The sequence below is a fragment of the Mesoplodon mirus genome (genome assembly GCF_964341445.2).
Source record: "Mesoplodon mirus genome assembly, chromosome: 11".
In the NCBI taxonomy this organism is placed as follows: domain Eukaryota; kingdom Metazoa; phylum Chordata; class Mammalia; order Artiodactyla; family Ziphiidae; genus Mesoplodon; species Mesoplodon mirus.
In genome coordinates, this window is record NC_138987.1 from 86,215,156 (window position 1) to 86,236,650 (window position 21,495).

A 21,495-nucleotide genomic window follows, 5' to 3' on the forward strand; every position below is an offset into this window, starting at 1 on the left:
ATTTATAGCTTTATACTCATTTTAAAAAACATTAATACATTTGTTTTCTTTCCCTTCTATGTCATGCTGTTGGCTGACCATGAACCTGTTGCTAACTACTTATGTCTTAAAAGTATAACTAGAGGTTAACCCAGATCACCATATTTACACATATATATTTTAATACCTACATGCAAGTCTTTATATGCTTTCACTTTTAGGTGATTGAATGATTAACTTCACCAACAGGCCTTGTATTACCTACTCCCTTCCTAACCCCGCAGTCTTACCTTGTGCCATCTGTCTCACTCAGTATGTTCCAACCAACTGGCTTCTGTTCACTCCTCAAACACATCAGTTCTTTCCTGCCTTGAGGCATTGGCACATAGCCCCTCTCCCTGTAAAGTTCTTCACTTGCTAACTTTAACATACCCTCTAGACGTGTAGATTGTGTCACTGTTTTTGAGAAGTATTTTCTGAGTCCTCTTCCTCACAGCTTCTCACCTCAATCCTAAATTTGTTTCTCCTTTTTATTCCCTTTAATAGCACTCTTTTTTTCTTAGTAGTACTAACGACAATTTGTAATTACGTGTTTATTTTTAAGCTTATTTGCCTTACATAAGTCTTCCCTGTTATACTCTAAACTGTATGAGAACAGGTATTTTATCTGTTTTATTCACCATGGAGTATTCTTCACCAAGTGTGGTCTAAATATTTGTCTAATCAGTGAAGAAAAGAATGAATATTGCTCATATATTTTTCTTTTCTCTACGAGGGTATTTGAGAGACTAGGTCAAAAGCCATTCTTTTAGCTAGGATTAAAAACTTTGGAATATCATAGACTGTTTATATTATGTGATCTGGTTCCCAAATTTTTTTTCAATGGAATCAATAGGTGATTCACTCTGACAGGCCCAACAAGATATAAGGCATCTCAAAATGAGAAGTTCTTTTAGAATCACAATGGGAATTCTTTCACATTGAGGCAGTTGTCGATCAATCTCTGTCTTAAAATTCTCATTAAGAGGAAAAAGTACAGAATCTAGATTTTGTAGTGGCAACGGCCAAGGCAAAATTATTATTAATTATGGCAGTGAAGTATCACAGTAATCCTAAGAAAATGCACTCTTAGAAAATTTAAATGTAACAAAATATGAATTGGGGTTCCAAATATATTATGGAAAAATATGCACATTATTAGGTGTGTTTATAGTCTAATATATGTAAAAATGCTTTTAAAAAGTAATACTCACTTAAAAACCAGCATGATATTTGAGGTGCTTCCCAATGCAGAAGAAAAAAAGATAAATATTTGCACTACTATATAAACGTAAAATTTTCTTGTACATTGATCAGTTTTGGGACATTCACCCAACTTCATTGAGTTATTTCTGCTCTGGAAACCATTTACTTCCACACAACTACAGTTATGAAACATCTGAAAAATAGTTTTTGAAATATGACAGAATATATTTACAAAATATGACTGGGTTATAAATATATTCTATTATATTTAAAGACATCTCACTCATCTAAGCTAAAATATTTACAGTTTTTAAAGAAAACATTCTAACAATACAGTTGTTTAAGAATTGAAAGGCAAAATAGTTTCCTGGATTCCTTTCTAGACAAGAAAATGTAATTTACTATTAACTTCTCATACATCCCTAAATTAAAAATTAGGAAAGAATAGAAAAAAGTAATGTCTGAAACTCTGTAAATTATTTTCTCATCAATATAAAATGTTTAAATATCTCTCTACCACTCACTTTTATTTTCTATAGCACATCTACTTACTCTCTTTAAAAAGCTCTACAGAGTGTTAGTGACACTCCCTGGGTAGGATTGCCTAGGGAATCCAGAAAATATAATAGTTTTTGAGGGGTCAGACCTGGGTCTAGAGCCACCCATTCGAATGGGGCAAAGTCCAGGGCAGAAGGGACCAGGCACGGATGCTAGAATTCCACTTTGGCCAGCAAATACATCTGATTGCATAATGACAGATTATAGGATAGATGATGCCATTACCAGAGAGGTTCAACACAACAGAATACCCTAAAGGTTAGAACACAGCTGGAGAAAATTTAGGAACAAATGATTTTAGAAATTTAATTTGGCAGGCAGTTTATGTAGCTAGATGGCTTTAATAAATTCTGTTCTGAGTCTAGGCTAAACTAAGGTTTAAGGGAAATTTGAACCCATTAATGCTAAAGACCAATTACTGAAGGAGGAACTGGGGAAGAATTTGAATTCATACTTATCTGATGACCAAGCTTTACTTTTTTTTACTAAGAATTGTATGGAGAAATTCTTTATGTAGCAAGCCTATCAGCCAATGAAACCAAACTTAAGTACAAAGGACATTATTTTGAGTGATTAAGAAGGGATGACTTATTACTAAGAATTTGGTAAAAGAACTCTGAAGTGGTCCCTAAATGGTAAAGTATTAAGAAGATGATGTCTCCATAGTAGACAGAGCTCTCTTTAGGATTCTAACATCATGTCTCTTCCAGCCCTTCACACATGGACAAGGTGGGACCATAGATTAAATGGGGCACTCTCAATGAAAGGCACTATAGCCATGCATATGAGATATGGGTTTTTAAGTATAGTCTTTGGGCCACTTTTGTGCAAATTTATGACTCAGCTTCAAAGAATCTAGGTTCTTCAAAGTTCTTCAAAGTTCTCAGTGACCTTCATTAATGCAGTTAGTAGGACTATGGGCAAGAAAATGATGGTAAAGTTTGAAAATCAAAGACAGGAGGATGTGGTAGAGAGCAATGATAATAGCTGATAATATTGCTAATATTGGTGATAGGAAAAGGGCCCAGGAAATGGGTCCTCAACTTTGTGAGTTATTCAGTGGATTGGAAGTAGAATAGAGAACACCATATCTGATGCCCAGCTATTGGAAGTTACTTGAGGGATTGAGGAGAACTCATAATTTGCATGGAAGGGGATATTTTGAGTGAAGAAGACAGTGGCACTTCTATGGGAGATGTTAGCAATAGGCAAGCAGAATATTAAGTTATCCTGCGTAGGAGAAGTGCCAACCTTGAAAAAATTCAAAATTGGAAGCCAACAATTGGACAGTCAAGTGAGCATGAAGCCTTGATTAATTTCTTGGAAAGTCAAAAGGGTATTGAGCCTCAAGATAAACTCTCCAGAATCTATATGCAAGATTGTATATAGATGGTTGTCCTGGAAAGGCACCTAGATTGACAAGGGGTTGGCTCAGGATTTTCCCCTAGCATCTGAAGGGTAAAGTACTTCCAACCTAATGGAAATCATATCCTTTAGTCAAATGAGGTGCTTCCTAGAAATCATAAATGTTTTTAAATTTCAAAAGGTCATAGTCTTATAAACGCAAGAAGAAAAGGTGGGAGTAATCTCATGAGAATTCAAGCAACAGAAAAACCTGTTTGTGTCTCAAGTAGGGTTTTATGTGAGGCTTTGTTTACACATCACAGCCATCACAATGACAGGCAATAATGGGAATCTTTTTCTGTCTTTTTACTGCTGACCTTAGTTGTAGAAACATTTGGTAAGTAATTATCAAAGTTTAAGTAAGTTAAATCAAATCTGCAGCTTTGATTAAGGAGAAGAAAGTAAAAAGTAATACTCACAACAGACTTTTTACTGCCACTTGAAGATTTGCATCCTGCTAAACAAGGTGATATGTAAGTTATTCCATTGTCTCCACAGAGTGGTTCCCATTGACTTTGATCACAATTGCAGTCAGAGTTGCAATAAGAAAGTGGTACATTTATATGAGATGCCACTGGATTATTTCTGGAAATATATGATAGACATATATATGAGAAAGAGAGAGAAAAGAAGAAGAAGAAGAAGAAGAAGAAGAAGAAGAAGAAGAAGAAGAAGAAGAAGAAGAAGAAGAAGAAGAAGAAGAAGAAGAAGAAGAAGAAGAAGAAGAGGAGGAGGAGGAGGAGGAGGAGGAGGAGGAGGAGGAGGAGGAAGGAGAAGGAGGAGAAGGAGAAGAAGAAGAAGAAGGAGAAGAAGAGGAGGAGGAGGAGGGGAGGGAGGGGGAAGGAAGGAGGATGAAAAAAAGAGAAGGGAAGGGAAAGGAAAAGAAGGAGGAGAGACGAAAAGGAGATGAGAAATAAGGGAAAGGGTTGTCTTTAAATTAAATAGAGATATTTTGCTTGTCCAAAATGGCAAAGTTTATTTTTAGTGCTTATTAACTTTTTCACCCTTTATCTTTACCCAGACATGATTTATGATGTAGAAAAAGTAAAACATAAAAAAGAAACCAAAGAGGATAGGTAGGACATAGACAAGAGGTCTTTGAGATTCTGTCAAAAAATTCCTCAAAAATCACTTCATTTTTCTGAGAATTGGTTTCTGTTCAGTAGGGTAATGGCATTAGACTAAGGTTCTTCCCAGCTCACTGTAAAGTCTCATGAATCTGTGAATGTTAATTAACTAGTTTGAATTTTTAAATCTATATTTTAACTACACAAGGAAAGGATTCAACCTGGTCAAAGCAGAATCCTTAAGGATCAATTTTTAAAAATCAAGAATAATAGAATCAGTTGAGAAAGACGAGAAAAACTTCATATGCTTTTTAAATGAAACCAAAACAAAGTTTATAATTATTTACTGTAAAACATCATTGTATTTATAACATATAATCTTATAATATGGTTAAAATTATTAAATGGATTATTCATAATAATTAATTTTCTGCTTATAGATTTAAAAAAATTTTCTTTTGTTTTTTGGTAAAAATGTTGATAAATTATCTTTGAATGAGAAAGTAATTTTCATGAAGAAAGAAGAAGGTAGATTCAGAAATTCTGTAATCAATAATTTTACTAAAAGCATCTAATACCTAATCCTGCTTGGGAACTCACGATGGACAGGGAGTGATTTAGCATAATGATTAATGACTCAGTCCAGACATTGCAATCAGACAGTCCTGTGTTCACATTAGGTCTGCCACTTCACAGCAATGTGACTACTCTTTCTAAAATTAGATTTGCTATTTGTAAGTCATAAATCCTCATAGAAATTTTTTTGGAAAAAAGTTAATTTAGCTGTTCTCAAACTTTCTGTTCCCAGCAGCCTGTCCATTCTTGAAAAGTATTGAGGACCCCAAGGGTTTTTTGTTCAAGTGGGTTATACTTATTGATAGATATACTCTACTAGAGATTAATAATAAGAAAAATTTAGTACATGAGAATGTGCAAGCACACATATCCTTAGCCAACAGACTGATATTATCATCACATATCTTGTAGCCTTAGAAAATATCTCTATACAAGCACAGGGAAGTCTGTTCAATACTCTGTAATAACCTAAATGGGAAAAGAATTTGAAAAAGAATAAATACATGTATATGTATAATTAAATCACTTTGTTGTACACCTGAAACTAACATGACATTGTTACTCAACTATGCTCCAATATAAAATAAAAATGAAAAAAGAAAGAAAATATCACTATATACTCATTAGAAAATGAGAATGAAAAAGAAAAATACTATCTTGGTATTAATATAAAAATAGTTTAGAATTTGTTGACCGTCTGCAAAAGTCTCATGGACCCCTGTAGATTCTCAGACCACATTCTGAGAACCTCTACAGTAATTCATACTCTAAAAACTTACCCCAGTGACTAGCATTTCATAAATGCTAAATATATTGATTCTGTTAATAGCCATCACTTAGACTATGAGTTCCTTGAGGGCACTGAGGTATCCTATAAATTTTTTGACCTTTAAGGACGCACTCAGTGAAATTTTATTGAATGAAAAAAGCCCGTAGAACTCTAGGTGCCTTCTTTTGAATAGATAGCACAGTTACTGTGCTTGTTTCAGGGAACTGGCTTTAGGTTAAAGCCTGTATGCTTGTGCTGTGAAGTAGCATCGTTCTGGAGTCACTGTATGACTTCAAACAAGTCACAGTTTCTCCGGGTCTCAACTAACAAAGGAAGAGGAAATAAGAGGGTCAGGCTGCATAATCTCCAGGATTCTCTTCCCTCTAAAGTTCAATGTTCTAGGTACTCTGTATTTTGATATACCAGAGTGAGTGGTGGTCAATAGGAATATTCAACAACAAACAGGATTAGGAGGGAATGGGGAGATAATTCAAGATTAAGTTGGCAAGCCTCCAAGAATAGGATGTTTAGGTAAGCAAATGTGGGAAGATTCGACAGGTTCAAATTGACACCTCATAAGACCCAGAGTTTAAAAGCTCAAAGCCAACAATAAGCAGTGCTAAGGAACCTGGTTACTAAACTGTGATCCCAGGATCTTTGCTTGTTGCTTGAAAGTGAACCTTCCTAAACTTAAATTGTTGGCTATATTCAGGAGATGATGAGAAATCTGCACAGGAATCTTGCCCTTGATTTGGGGTAGAGACTGTAGTACTAGGTATACTGCACAATGCGTGATAATAATGAAAAGTAAAAGTTTTCTAGGTCTAATATGCCATTATGTATACAGTATTTATCAATTCTACTGCTAATGAAGACAATACCAGAAGAAACAGAATTAGCTTGCAAAAAAGGAGAATTCAGTGCAATGTACTGGTTTTCTTATAAAGATAATTGTTAAACATCAAAATTAACTGCAGATAAAGATTGTTCAGTCACTTTTGGAAAATGTCATTTATATTTCTCTCATGATTCATCCAAGATCATAGTGGTTAGGATTAAGAGTTTTGGAGTCAAAACCTTCAAATCTGAGTCAGAATCTTAACATTGTTAGACATGTAATCTGTGTATCTTTCTAAGCCTTGCTTTCCTTATCTATAAAATGGGGATAAAAGTACCCATCACTCATTGTAAGCACCCCATAAATAATAACTATTACTATTTCAAACTATATGGCTTTTCTTTAAGGAAGAAAAAAAAACTTTTTGAGATCTTAAGAAATGAACGTTTTAAGAATTTATAAATTGAAATTTCTCTCGGTTAAAAGTTTAGTTAAATTGCCATCTGCCTTGTTTGCCTTACTTTCTTTTACATTGGATGGTTTATATATTGTGCAATTGGTATATTGATATATATACAAACCCATCATAGGTCAAGGTTAGTCCAGCAACTGATTTGTTTTCACAGATTAGTGCAAAATTTAATAGGTGAAATAGGAAGGCCAACGTATGGCTACAAAGTGAAAATTTCGCAATTCCAACCAAGGTAAATTTGAATTTTTTAATGATATATCCTCCTGTAAACATTCCAGATGCAAAAGTTGGTATGGTTATGAATCCTAGAAGTAAGAGGAAAAAATTAATTATATAAATATGGTTATTCTGAATGTCTTTACACATGAAACACTGTATATCAACCAAAATCATCCTATCTTATTACTTCTTAAATAGAAGGCTGGAAGTCCAGGATGGAGGTAGAGGGTCAGTGCACCATGTGGGGGAGAAAAAAATAATTTCTTCCTGCCAATGCTGAAGGTTTAGTTTCCTCAGTAGCAAAAGTCAGTGACTGAGAATATCTGTATGTCTGGTTTTTATAAGGTGCTTTTTGTCCCCTCCCGGAAAACAACAACAAAATATCATCTTCCTGACTCTGAGACTTTTATCCTACCATCTAAAATCCTTTGCATTTCCTTAAAATGAAGAGTTCCCATCCTTAAAACTTACTACAAATTTGCCCAGTAGTTTAGAATTGAACACTTAAATTAATATCTCTTCTTTATTCATCTAAACACACACATACCCTAAGATGATAAACAGGTCTATATGTGATGTTAAAAATAGTTGATTCCTCTTATAACTTTTCTATTTCATTGTCTTCCAAGATTGATTAAAGATGAAGATCCCTCTAACAAAAAAATTAGGCTGAGAACTTTATTAGGAGTTAAATTTACAGTTTTAACTTTTATCTTAAGTTCAATAAGCACGTCCTACAGAATTATTTTTTTCTTGTTTACTTATGACCTATTCATATATCACTTGATAAATTCAGCTTAACTTATCAAATATTGGGTTTCTACAATGTGCTGGGCCATGTACTGGGTATTCTACTGCTCTTAAGAATCTTATCTTATACAGGGAGTAGGAAAAGAATAATATGAGAAAACCTTCCCTTCATAAAGAAGTCTCCATGTGTCATTGGAAACCGATACTGTAGCAAAAAACCTCTCTAAAATATGAGATTTGTATTGAACTATATAGATACCAATGATGTGTTTAAATTGATTTTTCTCCTGGAAACATCAGTGTCCTATTTTTTGTAAGTATCTGGGTCCTGATTCAAAGTCCGTGAAGGATAGAAGTATAATAATTACATTACAAAAGGATTTGCCTCAGAAGCTCAGCACTAGATTATAAGATCCAGTTATGCAGATATCATATCTACATGTTCCATTCACATGTCACTTTTCCTTCAGGAATTCATCTCCTCAAAAATAACATGAGCTGTAACTTCAAATGCAGGACAATGATGATATCACAAGACCCATCGATTTGATAAAATTTGAAAGAAATAAATGAAAATTATATTTAATAAAATGTGAAATTGCCTTCACAACAAAATATCTCTTGGATCTCAGTGACTCAATAGCATAACATTTATCAAGCAAACATAAACAGGTCTTACCAAACAAAATGCTAGTCTCAGATGCTGACTGGCCATACTGCTGTTCTACATATTTGAAGACATAAGTAATAATTCCAATATGGCTGCTGGCTTGTAGCAGTGTCAAAAATAATGTTATAACATACAGGGGATTGGTAAGGATGTTTTTCAAGGACTGGAAAAAACCTATAAAAACATAAAAAGAAAGAAAATATTATAATGCAGCTTACATATACATTAATATCTTAATCTTGTAAATATAATTTATATAAGATTTAAAATTCCATAAATATATAGCACAGAAAGTCAGAATACCCTGCAATCCTACTAACAGTTTTTTAAAAAAAATTCTTTCAATTTTTTCCATATGTGCATTAATATTTATTTAGTTAGTTCATTTTACTCCAAAATGGGATCAAACATACATGCTGTTTTAGTAAGTGCTTTGTTTGCCTCATATTTGGTTATTCTTAGCATTCTACCATACAACTGCATACATCATTAGTTCATTTATTCATTCATTTAGCAAACGTTTGGTTTTTAATTGGGTACTAGGCAATATGTTAGGCACTCAAGAAACAAAAGTTAATGAGATGCCGTGTCTCTTTTTTATTAGCACTTAATAATATAATCATTATATTAATAATATAATTATTAACTGGAAATTTATCTTAAAGATAGTATAATCCAAAGCTCACAGAAATAAGAAGACTAAGGTTCAAAAATCATAAAGCTCAATATAGTACCAGGATTCAGATCTCTTGTTTCCTGGTACATAGCTTTTCTACCATAAAATACTGCCTCAGTAAATCTGGCAGTATTATCCATCAGCTTTCTTAAAGACATATTGTGTCTCAAGTGACATTATGACAACAGTAGGGCAAAAAACCCATGCCTACAAACAGGTGTGTAACAGATCCATAACTTCCGTACCTAGCAAGAATTATGTGATCTGGGTCTATGATCATCAGGTTAACCAGCTGTAATGGGAGTTAAAAGTGGAAGAAACCACTTAGAAAAACAGTGGGAAGTATCAGAGTCTAGCAAGACAGAACCAGATATGGTTACTGAGTTATGGATGGTGTGGACTTTGAAAGATCTTGTACTGTAGATCTCTAAAAGTTTCCATTAGATATGGTCAGAACCAAACCTTCTATCTAATGGTAACTAAGAAATAGTTTCATCTGCTTATAATAACAAGAAAAAAGATTAGGGCCAAGGGCATAGAAGGAGAAAAAAGAAGATGTAAGGAAGTGTATAGCAGGAATAAATAACATTTTAAATTGTTAGGTCAAAATGCTAAACTTCTCTCCATGGGACTCCCCAATCAGGAAGGACGATTGACTTGTGAGTCATTCTAAGTGAGTTGTGATGTTTGATCAAAAGAAATAGGGTATATGGGCTCACCAAATCATTGAGTTTTTGAGGTTAGTGAGAACGTGGATGTCATCTGAACTTCTACACAATCATGACCCACTATATATCCTCAATAATCAGATCAATAAACAACTCATTAAGCTGACTATCTCAGAAAGAAATTGCTCATTTTTGGATAATTTTCCTTGTTTACAATTTTTTTTGTAATGAACTGATATCTTTATTTCTTTCTAACCAGCTAGTCTTGTTTCTACTCAAATTAGATATATTATTTTCTGACTAAATGTTGTTAGTTATTTCATCCATTCCTAATAGCACATAATTAAGAACCTCTTTACTATCTTATTTTGGTCACTATCTTACAAACAGTTGATAACACAGATGATGTTCACAATCGCCCTATTTTTGCATCTTCATTATCCCCTCCATTTGGGGGAGGCTCACAGTCACCACGTTCCTTATTTTTAGATAATCCACTACTTTTTATGGATTTAATTTGCTGCAGTGTGAAAATAGCATAGACCAAATGAAAATTTATTGGAATGGTATTTTTAGTGTGCATGTTAAATTTCAAAGACTCCTAAATCAGTGGTGTGCTGGTAAATGTTTTAACAACTGATTCTTGGGAAAACAACGTTGATTTGAGTATTTCCCAATTTCGGTAATAAATGGTGGTAACTTCTCCCATCATGGCCAATTTCAAGCTACCAATGTGACTGAAAATTTAAGTCTTCTCTCATGAGTCAATACAAGTCACACCATTGCTTTTGGATTAGAGTGATGGAGAGGAGAAAGTAACAATAAAAGGAGTGAGGGGAAGAACTGATGAGAGGGAGAAATTGGGCTCCACCTGACAAGCTCTAATGTCACTACAACTTCAACTTGAAAAGGTTGTCAAGGGTTCAAGCATTGCTCTGCTTTGACTCTTACTATTCCACCATTTCTGTGCAATCTGAAAAGTGCACTATTAACATTTTTTCAACTATCTTGCTCTGACTGCTGCTGGATCGTTCCCCAAATTACTGTTCCTAAATTGTTCTCCATTAGCCCTCGGGGCTTATGTTTGAAAGGAAGGGCACTATCAAATGGTGGAGGGCTCTTATTCACATGACTGACTACAATAACCTTAACTACTGCTGTTGCTTGTACTTCATTTATTAATATTTAGGTAAGCAATTTTTTTCTATATAATTACCAAGAAAATAATCTTACTCTATCTAGAGAGAAACTTCCTCTGATTTCCTTCTCCATAGTCCATGTCTCCACCTAAGAACAGTTAAGTTGCCCAATTTATAGGCACTCATAATTGTTTATATAGGCACTATATGGCAATTGTCTATATATTTTTTGGTACAACCCCATTATATTGTAAATACTTGGAAAACAGAGGCAATATTCTATTACCAGGGCATAGTATGCTTCCTGGTACTATTTGTGAAAGGAAAGGAGGGAGGGAGGGAGGGAGGGAGGGAGGAAGGAAGGAAGGAAGGAAGGAAGGAAGGATGGAAGGAAAGAAGAGAAAGAAAGACCTTTTAATCCTCATAGTTTGTACTATGTAATTTGGAAATGAATATATACTCTTTGGTTTACAAATAACAGATATTTTTAGCCTTTGATTGGTTTCTCCCTGCTAAAGACCACAAGCCTAATCCCCTTCCCTTCAGAGTTGATATGTGTTCAGAATATATTTACAAATTTTAGTAGGAATCTTAGAATAATAATTTAGCCAAATTTAGTAAAAAAGAAAGCGAACTTTATTTAGATGATTTGAGTATGACTTATTATTTTGGAATATTCACCCCTCCCTTTCACTGGGATTAACAATTCCAAATTGACAGTAAATGTGAAATACCTACCAGCTACAGTTCCACTAACATTTTGCCCCTGTTTGGTCAAATGAGCCATTTGACTCTTTTCCTCATTTTGCACAGGCAAAGATACTGAAGCTTCTTTTTCTTTCTTTGGTTTATCCAAATTTTTGGGCAAGAAAAAGAATGGTATAGAAGAAATAATGGATATTAGTCCAGCCACAAGGAAACCAAGCCACCACGCACCAACCCAACGAGAGTCCTTAGGATTTATTCTGATAGTGCCTAGAATAAAGAATTAGAAGAAGCCAGTCAAAAATCATTTTGAAATGCAAGAATTTCTGGTAATAATTGTAGTAATTGCTGTCCTCCATAGATGAAGAAAGTAAATGATGTTTCATCAATTCTGAGACACTCTTATTTTTTCACACTTTTTATATTTGAAATAAGGATAAGTCTAACATTTAATGACATCTTACAATTGCTCTTGTCCAGGAGTCAGTCATGACATTGTTGTCATTGCCTGAGCCTGTGTGAACTTGGTGGCTTTTCTGGTGACATGACAACAGCGGCCACCATTGAACAATTGAAGCCTGCAAACGATTTCAGGGCAATTTATGGAAAGCATGATACTCATTGTCTGAAAACTTCTATTGGCACCATCTCCTGAGGTCAAGAAAGCACTAGCAATGAAATTTACAGCACTTCGCAAGAAATTCTCAGAGCGATTAGTGGGGTTTTTTCCCCCTAGAACCTGCATTTCCAACTCCCAGACAGCACAGAGGATGATAATGGTGAAGATATACATATAATGAAAATCTGAGTTTAAAATTTAGACTCTAAATTTTAGGGATAATGTAACCATTTTATTTCAATAATATTTCCCTTTAAAGCTGTGTGAGTGCCATGTATGTGCTATATCTAAACAAGTATAAATGAGCTGTTTCAGTAAATATAAAGTTTCAGTATATATTTAAATTTATAAATATAAACATTCTAATAAGAAAGCATCACACACACACACACACACACACACACACACACACCATAGATGTTTGAAGCACAATAATGGTGTTGTTACACTTTGATCTATAAGAAAACTCTTTAATGTGAGAAAACATTGACTTGATATATAGAAATAAATTATTAATTGTTTACTGAAGTGGTTTTCAAATATACACAGCTCTGAGTTTAAAATTGATTTACATATTCATATTATTCCATAATCAGCAACTCTGACAGACTGCAGAAGTGATTGATAAAATCAGTGACTCCATCTACTTGCTAAGTACTTATTCATCATCCGTCAGAAATGTCATTTTGATAACATTTTTTGTGTTCTATCCCTGGTGTACACATAGGAACTAGAGGTCATAACCTGGCTAGACACAGCCTGCCAAAGTGTTTTCTTTTGTTCACACATTGTTTTAAAAATTGAAAACTTCCACATGAAAATCTGGATTTCAGGATTTTCTTGAAAACCAATCAGAAGATTTTGTCAATGCTGGATCCAAATTTCTTCATGAAAAGAATAGGTTGAGGCTGATCAATATATGCACTTTCAGGTGTGCAGAGGGCAGTTCACTACCACCAATTCTTCCAAGTTTAACCACCACACCGAACACTCTTTATTCACTTATGTTATCTCGTTGGCTCCTTTGGCATTGGAGTTTGCCAAAATGTACTTCACAATACATTTACATCATACCCATAACTGAATAAGAGAAGATATAATAAGGTCTAGAAGTTCAGTGCTAGAAATGGGATCACCATGGACCTAAATACTGTGAGCAGTGATTTCTAACTATAGAAAAGAGGTTACAAATCTATCATTCTAAAGACTTTAACCATTTATTACTGGGTGCTTAGTGATAAAAACAAGGATGAACCTGGAAATGATCGAGTAGAAACACTTGGAATGTGAACCTACTGTAATTCACACATCCAAAATAGAAGACATAACACATTCCATCAGGTCCACGTTTTAGCTTTATATTAAAATACTTTCAGATTGTGGTTATTGTTGGTCTGCTGTGATGTCTACTCTATGTAGTCCTGGTGAAATAGAAAATCAGATTTGTTTATTTCTAAACACTAATTACTTATCATATGTTAAGACAGACATCATACTGTTATGTTCTAAAAGAGATGGAAGATCAGTGGCACAAATATTTATGGCTTATTGTGACAAGGGCTACAATTAAGGCATGCTCTTGGTGATTAATAGGGACACAACTTGGGGCCAGTAGGAGGTGGTGAAGTAAGGCATCTCTGAAGAGGAGCCACATATTGGAAAAGACTTTAAGAACTATGCAAATAGAGATGGGAGAAAGGGTAAATGTGGGGAAGTGACATTAGTAGGCACATTGAGAGACCTGCAATTAGTTTGCAATTATTTTGGGTGAAGTAATCTTAAGTTTGTTAAATTTTCTTATTTTGTGCTTAGTTGTAAAAGCCTGATGTAGATAGGCGCTGAATTTTATTTTTATTCTATTTATTAACACATTACCTATTTGTAACTTTTGACAATTAGTTAGCAAAGGGCCACTGAAAGAGTGAATTCAGTTATTTGAAAGAATGGTGTCATGTACTTGAAAAGCATTATCATGTTACCTTGTTCTGCTTGTACTTACTCAGATCTACGTATCCAATATCCACATACATTTTAGAAAAGAGAGATACGAGTAAAAAGCCAATGATTGGACCAATCATTGTTACTGCAAACAAATTACCTAAAAATATTACAAAACATTTTTATCAAATTCCAATATTACATGGTTCTTATTCAATTTTTTAAAGTAATACAATACAGTATATTTCTCTAAATAATTTTTTAAGTAAAAGAATAAGTTTAGGAGCACTGTTATTTCAAGGTACACCCAGGGAAAGTAACCATAAAATCGAATATTTTCTGTACATTACCTAAATAAAAAGAAGAATGTCCTTCTTTAGCAAAATCATCGATGTAAGAAATCCCCAAGGGTGTTATGGGCGTTTCCCCGATTCCACGAAGCATATTACCCAATAGAATATATATCCACATATGTGACCCAGATTCCTTTTCCCAACCTACGTAGACAAGAGAGTGTTTTATCTTAAACATTAATTTTAGCATTCCTGTTGAAAAGTCAACTAACCTAACCCTTTAATTATTCCATTTAAATTTTTTTTGCTTTTTTTCTAATTATAAAATGATTTATAGTGACATTACAAAAGTTGACAATACAGAAAAGCACAAAGAAAACAAGTAAAAATTATCTGCCATCCCTCCCCACACAGAGTACCACTTCTAATGTTTGTTTATATCTTTCACATTTTTAGTGAATATAAAAATATGCATAATATTCTTTATGTTCTCATATCAGGATTTTAATGACTGCATAATAGTGTGCTGAATAAGTTTCATCATTTAATCAATTTTTTCTATGTACTCACACAATATTTCTAATTTTTCATTCTGTTAAACAGGGATGCCATGGTTATAATGATAAATAAATCCTTCTGCACATTCCTGATTATTTCCTTAAGATAAAGCAATAAAAGTAGAATTTCTGATTTAAGCAGATGTGCATATTTTTGTTCTTTACCATATTGAAAATTAACTTCCAAAAGAGAAATTTATACACTCCCCATAATACATAAAATGTGTCTTTATCCTCTACCTCATTTCTTTTTATTTTTAATCTTTCCTATCTAGTAGGTAGGAAAATCTTTAACTAGTACTATAATTTATAATTAAAACTTATGATTTGTGTTATAATAGGTAAAAAATCTTTAATTGGTGTAATAATTTGAATTTTTCTTAAAGAGTAAAATTATTTTAACATATTTATACCACTTCCTCCTCTTTGTATTAATTGCATATATTCTTTGCCAATTTCATATCAAAATATTCCTCTTATTACTTCTAGAAGGTCTTTATATATAATATATATTGACACTATGATTTTTGCCTTACATACATAAGATGCAAATGTTTTTCCTATTTGTCTTTTAAATCAATTTTGCTAATGGATATTGCAATCATTTTTTAACGATGTAATTAAATTGTTAAATTTTAGAATATTTATTAGTGACACTAATATTCACTAGTGCCAGTTCAATTCTTACCTTTTCCCACTATCTCCAGTGATGTTCTATTGAGTAACAAATTTTGATTAATCAAACAAGCTGATAAGCTTGATGTTGAATTCTCTGATGGATTAATAGTGGTGTCTTTAGAATACCTGTAACTGTAAGAACGTCACTATATTTACTGAGCATTTTCACTTTTCCCAGAAATACAGAGGAATTTTCCCCTTTATTTACACCATTCTCTTCTCCAAATTATCAGGGTACTCTGTCAGTTTCCCAGCTTATATTTTAGGAGTGGTGATGGGTAACAGTGAAATGGGAGTGTTCACTAAGAAATATCATGCAATACTCCCCAGGCAAGGTGGAGTACCATGTTGCTCTCATCCTAGCAGTGCTTATATTCTGGGCAACATATGAAATATCTTGGTTTCATGCTCTTAAAAAACTGCTAACTGTATTTATCAATCTTTTGAATTATCTTCAAAGATGGTTACAATCTAAAATTTCAAAATCAGTTTATAATCACACACAGTCATATGCCTGACTCTTCAAAACTTAGTTTAAAAAGTTCTAATCCATTTCAATTTGATAAGGAAGCACTTAATAGGAACAATAGAATGGACCTAGAATAGGGGCAAATGCTGATATTTAAAAATACATGAATGGACCAAAAGGTATTAAGCTTAGTAAAATAAGTCAGGCAGAGAAAGGCAAATACTGTATATTTTCACTGACATGTGGAATCTAAAAAAAAAAACAAAAAACAAATATAACAAAACAGAAACAGACTCACCAGTACGGAGAACAAACTAGTGGTTACCAGTGAGAAGAGGAGTGGGGGAAGGGGGGAATATAGGGTAAGGGCGGTTAAGAGGTACGAACTACTAGATGTAAAATAAGGAAGGAGACCTTCAAGATGGCAGAGGAGTAAGATGTGGAGATCAACTTCCTCCCAACAGATACATCAAAAATACAACGACATGTGGAACAACTCCTACAGAACACCTACTGAACAATGGCAGAAGACTTCACACCTCCCAAAAGGCAAGAAACTCCCCCATGTACCTGGGTAGGACAAAAGAAAAAAGAAAACACAGAGACAAAAGAATAAGGACAGGACATGCACCTCTGGGAAAGACCTGTGAAGGAGGAAAAGTTTCCACACACTATGAAGCCCCTTCACTGGCAGAGACGCAGGGTGGGAGAGAAGCTTCGGAGCCATGGAAGAGAGCGCAGCAACAAGTGTGCAGAAGGAAAAGCTGAGAGATTCCCGCACAGAGGATCGTTGCCGGCCGGCACTCACCAGCCTGAGAGGCTTGTCTGCTCACCCACCAGAGCAGGTGGGGGCTGGGAGCTGAGGCTCGGGCTTCGGAGGTTGTATCCCAGGGTGAGGAATGGGGTTGGCTGCGTGAACACAGCCTGAATGGGGCTAGTGTGCCACACCTAGCCAGGAGGGAGTCTGGGAAAATGTCTGGAGCTGCCTAAGACGCAAGAGACTATTGTTTCAGGGTGCATGAGGAGAGGGGATTCAGAGCACTGCCTAAATGAGCTCCAGAGATGGGCATGAGATGCTAAGGCTGCTGCTGCAGCCACCAAGAAGCCTGTGTGCAAGCACTGGTCACTATCCACACCTCCCCTCCAGGGAGCCTGTGTAGCCCGCCACTGCCAGGGTCCTGTGATCCAGGGACAACTTCCCCGGGAGAACACACGGCGCCTCAGGCTGTTGCAACGTCATGTCAGCCTCTGCCGCTGAAGGCTTGCCCAGCATTCCGTACCCCTCCTCCCATGGCCTGAGTAGCCAGAGCCCCCGAATCAGCTGCTCCTTTAACCCTGTCCTGTCTGGGCGGGAATAAACGCCCTCAGGCAATCTACACGCAGAGGCAGGGCCAAATCTAAAGCTGAACCCCAGGAGCTGTGCCAACGAAGAAGAGAAAGGGAAAACTCTCCCAGCAGCCTCAGGAGCAATGGATTAAATCTCCACAATCAACTTGATGCACCTGCATCTGTGGAATACTGGAATAGACAATGAATCATCCCAAAATTGAGGCAGTGGACTTTGGGATCAACTGTACACTTGGGGTTTGCTTTCTGCATCCAATTTGTTCCTGGTTTTATGTTTATCTTAGTTTAGTATTTAGAGTTTATTATCATTGGTAGATTTGTTTATTGATCTGGTTGCTCTCTTCCTCCTTTTTTTTATATATAGATGTATATTTTTTTCCTTTTTCTCTTTTTGTGAGTGTGTATGTGTATGCTTTGTATGATATTGTCTGTATAGCTTTGCTTTTACCATTTGTCGTGGGTTCTGTTGGTCCGTTTATTTTGTGGGTTTTTTTTTAGTATAGTTTTTAGTGCTTGCTATAACTGGTGGATTTGGTTTTTAGTTTGGTTGTTCTCTTCATTCTCTTTTTTATTTTTCTCATTTTAATTACTTTTAATCTTTTTAATTTTTAATAATTATTTTTATTTTAATGTTTATTTTAATTTTTTTCTTTCTTTCATTCTTTCTATCTTTCTCTCTCTCTTTTCTTCTGAGCTGGGTGGCTGACAGGGTCTTGGTGCTCCGGCCGGGTGTCAGGCCTGTGCCTCTGAGGTGGGAGAGCTGAGTTCAGGACCTTCGTCCACCAGAGACCTCCTGGCTGCACATAATATCAAATGGCGAAAGCTCTCTCAGAGATCTCCAACTCAACGCTAAGACCCAGCTCCACTCAATGATGAGCAAGCTACAGTGCTGGACACCCTATGCCAAACAACTAGCAAGACAGGAACAAAACCCCACCCATTAGCAGAGAGGCTGCCTAAAATCATAATAAGGTCACACACATTGCAAAACACACCACCAAACCTGGTCTTGCCCACCAGGAAGACAAGATCCAGCCTCATACACCAGAACACAGGCACTAGTCCCCTCCACCAAGAAACCTACACAATCCACTGAACCAACCTTAGCCACCTTAGGCACCAAAAACAACGAGAACTACAAACCTGTAGCCTGCAAAAAGGAGACCCCAAGCACAGTAAGTTAAGCAAAATGAGAAGACAGAGAAACACACAACAGATGCGGGAGCAAGGTAAAACCCCACCAGACCAAACAAATGAAGAGGAAATATGTGGTCTACCTGAAAAAGAATTCAGAGTAATGATAGTAAAGATGATCCAAAATCTTGGAAATAAAATGGAGAAAATACAAGAAACATTTAACAAGGACTTAGAAGAACTAAAGAGCAAACAAACAATGATGAACAACACAATAAATGAAATTTTAAATTCTCTAGAAGGAATCAATAGCAGAATAATTGAGGCAGAAGAACGGATAAGTGACCTGGAAGATAAAATAGTGGAAATAACTACTGCAGAGTAGAATAAAGAGAAAAGAATGAAAGGAAATGAGGACAGTCTTAGAGACTTCTGGGACCATATTAAATGCACCAACATTTGAATAATAGGGGTCCTGGAAGAAGAAGAGAAAAAGAAAGTGACTCAGAAAATATTTGAAGAGATTATAGTTGAAAACTTCCCTAATATGGGAAAGGAAATAGCCGATCAAGTCCAGGAGGTGCAGGGTTCCATACAGGATAAATCCAGGGAGAAACATGCCAAGACACATATCAATCAAACTATCAAAAATTAAATACAAAGAAAAAATTAAAAGCAGCGAGGGAAAAACAACAAATAACATATAAGGGAATCCCCATAAGTTTAACAGCTGAACTTTCAGCAGAAATTCTGCAAGCCAGAAGGAAGTGGCAAGACATATTTAAACTGATGAAAGAGAAAACAACCAAGATTACTCTACCAAGCAAGGATTTCATTCAGATTTGACAGAGATATTAAAACCTTTACAGAGAAGCAAAAGCTAAGAGAATTCAGCACCACCAAACCAGCTTTAAAACAAATGCTAAAGGAATTTATCTAAGTAGGAAACACAAGAAAAGGAAAAGACCTACAATAACAAAGCCAAAACAATTAAGAAAATGGTAATAGGAACAAACATATTGATAATTACCTTAAATGTAAATGGATTAAATGCTCCAACCAAAAGACATAGACTGGCTGAATGGATACAAAAACAAGACCCGTATATATGCTGTCTACAAGAGACCCACTTCAGACCCAGGGACACATACAGACTAAAAGTGAGGGGATGGAAAAAGATATTCCATGCAAATGGAAATCAAAAGAAAGCTGGAGTAGCAATTCTCATATCAGAGAAAATAGACTTTAAAATAAAGACTGTTACAAGAGACAAAGAATGACACTACATAATGATCAAGGGATCGATCCAAGAAGAAGATGTAACAACTGTAAATATTTATGCACCCAACATAGGAGCACCTCAATACATAGGGCAAATACTAACAGCCATAAATGGGGAAATCAAAGCAACACAAACATAGTAGGGGACTTTAACACCCCACTTTCACCAATGGACAGACCATCCAAAATAGAAACAAATAAGGAAACATAAGCTTTACATGATACATTAAACAAGGTGGACTTAATTGATATTTATAGGACATTCCATCCAAAAACAACAGAATACACTTTCTTCTCAAGTGCTCATGGAACATTCTCCAGGATAGATCATAACTTGGGTCACAAATCAAGCCTTGATAAATTTAAAAAACTTGAAATCGTATCAAGTATCTTTTCCAACCACAATGCTATGAGACTAGATATCAATTACAGGAAAAAATCTGTAAAAAATACAAACACACGGAGGCTAAACAATACACTACTTAATAACAAAGAGGTCACTGAAGAAATCAAAGAGGAAATCAAAAAATACCTAAAAACAAATGACAATAAAAACAAATGACAATGAAAACACTATGACCCAAAACCTATGGGATGCATCAAGAGCAGTTCTAAGAAGGAAGTTTATAGCAATACAATCCTACCTTAAGAAACAAGAAACATCTCAAATACACAACCTAACCTTACACCTAAAGCAATTAGAGGAAGAAGAACAACAAAACCCCAAAGTTAGCAGAAGGAAAGAAATCATAAAGATCAGATCACAAATAAATGAAAAAGAAATGAAGGAAACAATAGCAAAGATCAATAAAACTAAAAGCTGGTTCTTTGAGAAGATAAACAAAATTGATAAACCATTAACCAGACTCATCAAGTAAAAAATGGAGAAGACTCAAATCAATACCCATGGAGATACCTACGAGGTGATTGGTTATATAGATCTTGAGTATAAGATAAACTCACTGTGTACAGTGATAGTGGCATTTAATGCATGTACTCCACACAAATCATGTAGAATGAAAAGTGAAGAAGATTGAAGAGGGAGCTTAGGCAATACTGACCTTATGGTGTCAATAGCAGAAGGAAAAGATGGGCATGATGGAGAAGCCAAAAGGAGGAAATAAATCAAGAGAGAGTAAGGTGACGAAAATAATAAGGAATAGCACCAGGAGGAAGAAAGAACTTATGAGGGTCAAATAGAGTAATTAACATAGTAACCAAAAGGCATGGCTGTTGGCATTGATAATGAGTAAGTAATTGATATCTTTAGCAGAAACTGCTCATCGGCTCTCAATATCCATTCTTCTCTCCTTCTATGGTAACAGAACCTGGGATCTTTAGCTGGGAAGGGGGCACCTGAAGTAAAGTCTATTTATCCCAATGACTTTCTATCTGAATGTGAGGTGTAACAAAGTTCTGGCTAATGTGAAGTTGGTAGAAGGGT

At 35.1% G+C, this 21,495-nt stretch overlaps 1 protein-coding gene across 1 annotated transcript in view; it reads right to left on the reverse strand.

The window, feature by feature from the left end:
• The window catches only part of LOC309812440 (solute carrier organic anion transporter family member 1B3-like), a 68,499-nt gene that overhangs the window by 11,730 nt on the left and 35,274 nt on the right, over positions 1-21,495 (reverse strand). The window contains exons 5-12 of the mRNA XM_082636232.1: positions 15,831-15,952; positions 14,643-14,789; positions 14,354-14,452; positions 11,769-12,005; positions 8,557-8,721; positions 7,018-7,213; positions 3,606-3,771; positions 1,233-1,417 (exon numbers count right to left, since the gene is read on the reverse strand). Of these exons, the coding sequence (XP_082492358.1) occupies positions 1,233-1,417; positions 3,606-3,771; positions 7,018-7,213; positions 8,557-8,721; positions 11,769-12,005; positions 14,354-14,452; positions 14,643-14,789; positions 15,831-15,952 (1,317 nt within the window). The remainder of the gene's footprint in view (positions 1-1,232; positions 1,418-3,605; positions 3,772-7,017; positions 7,214-8,556; positions 8,722-11,768; positions 12,006-14,353; positions 14,453-14,642; positions 14,790-15,830; positions 15,953-21,495) is intronic.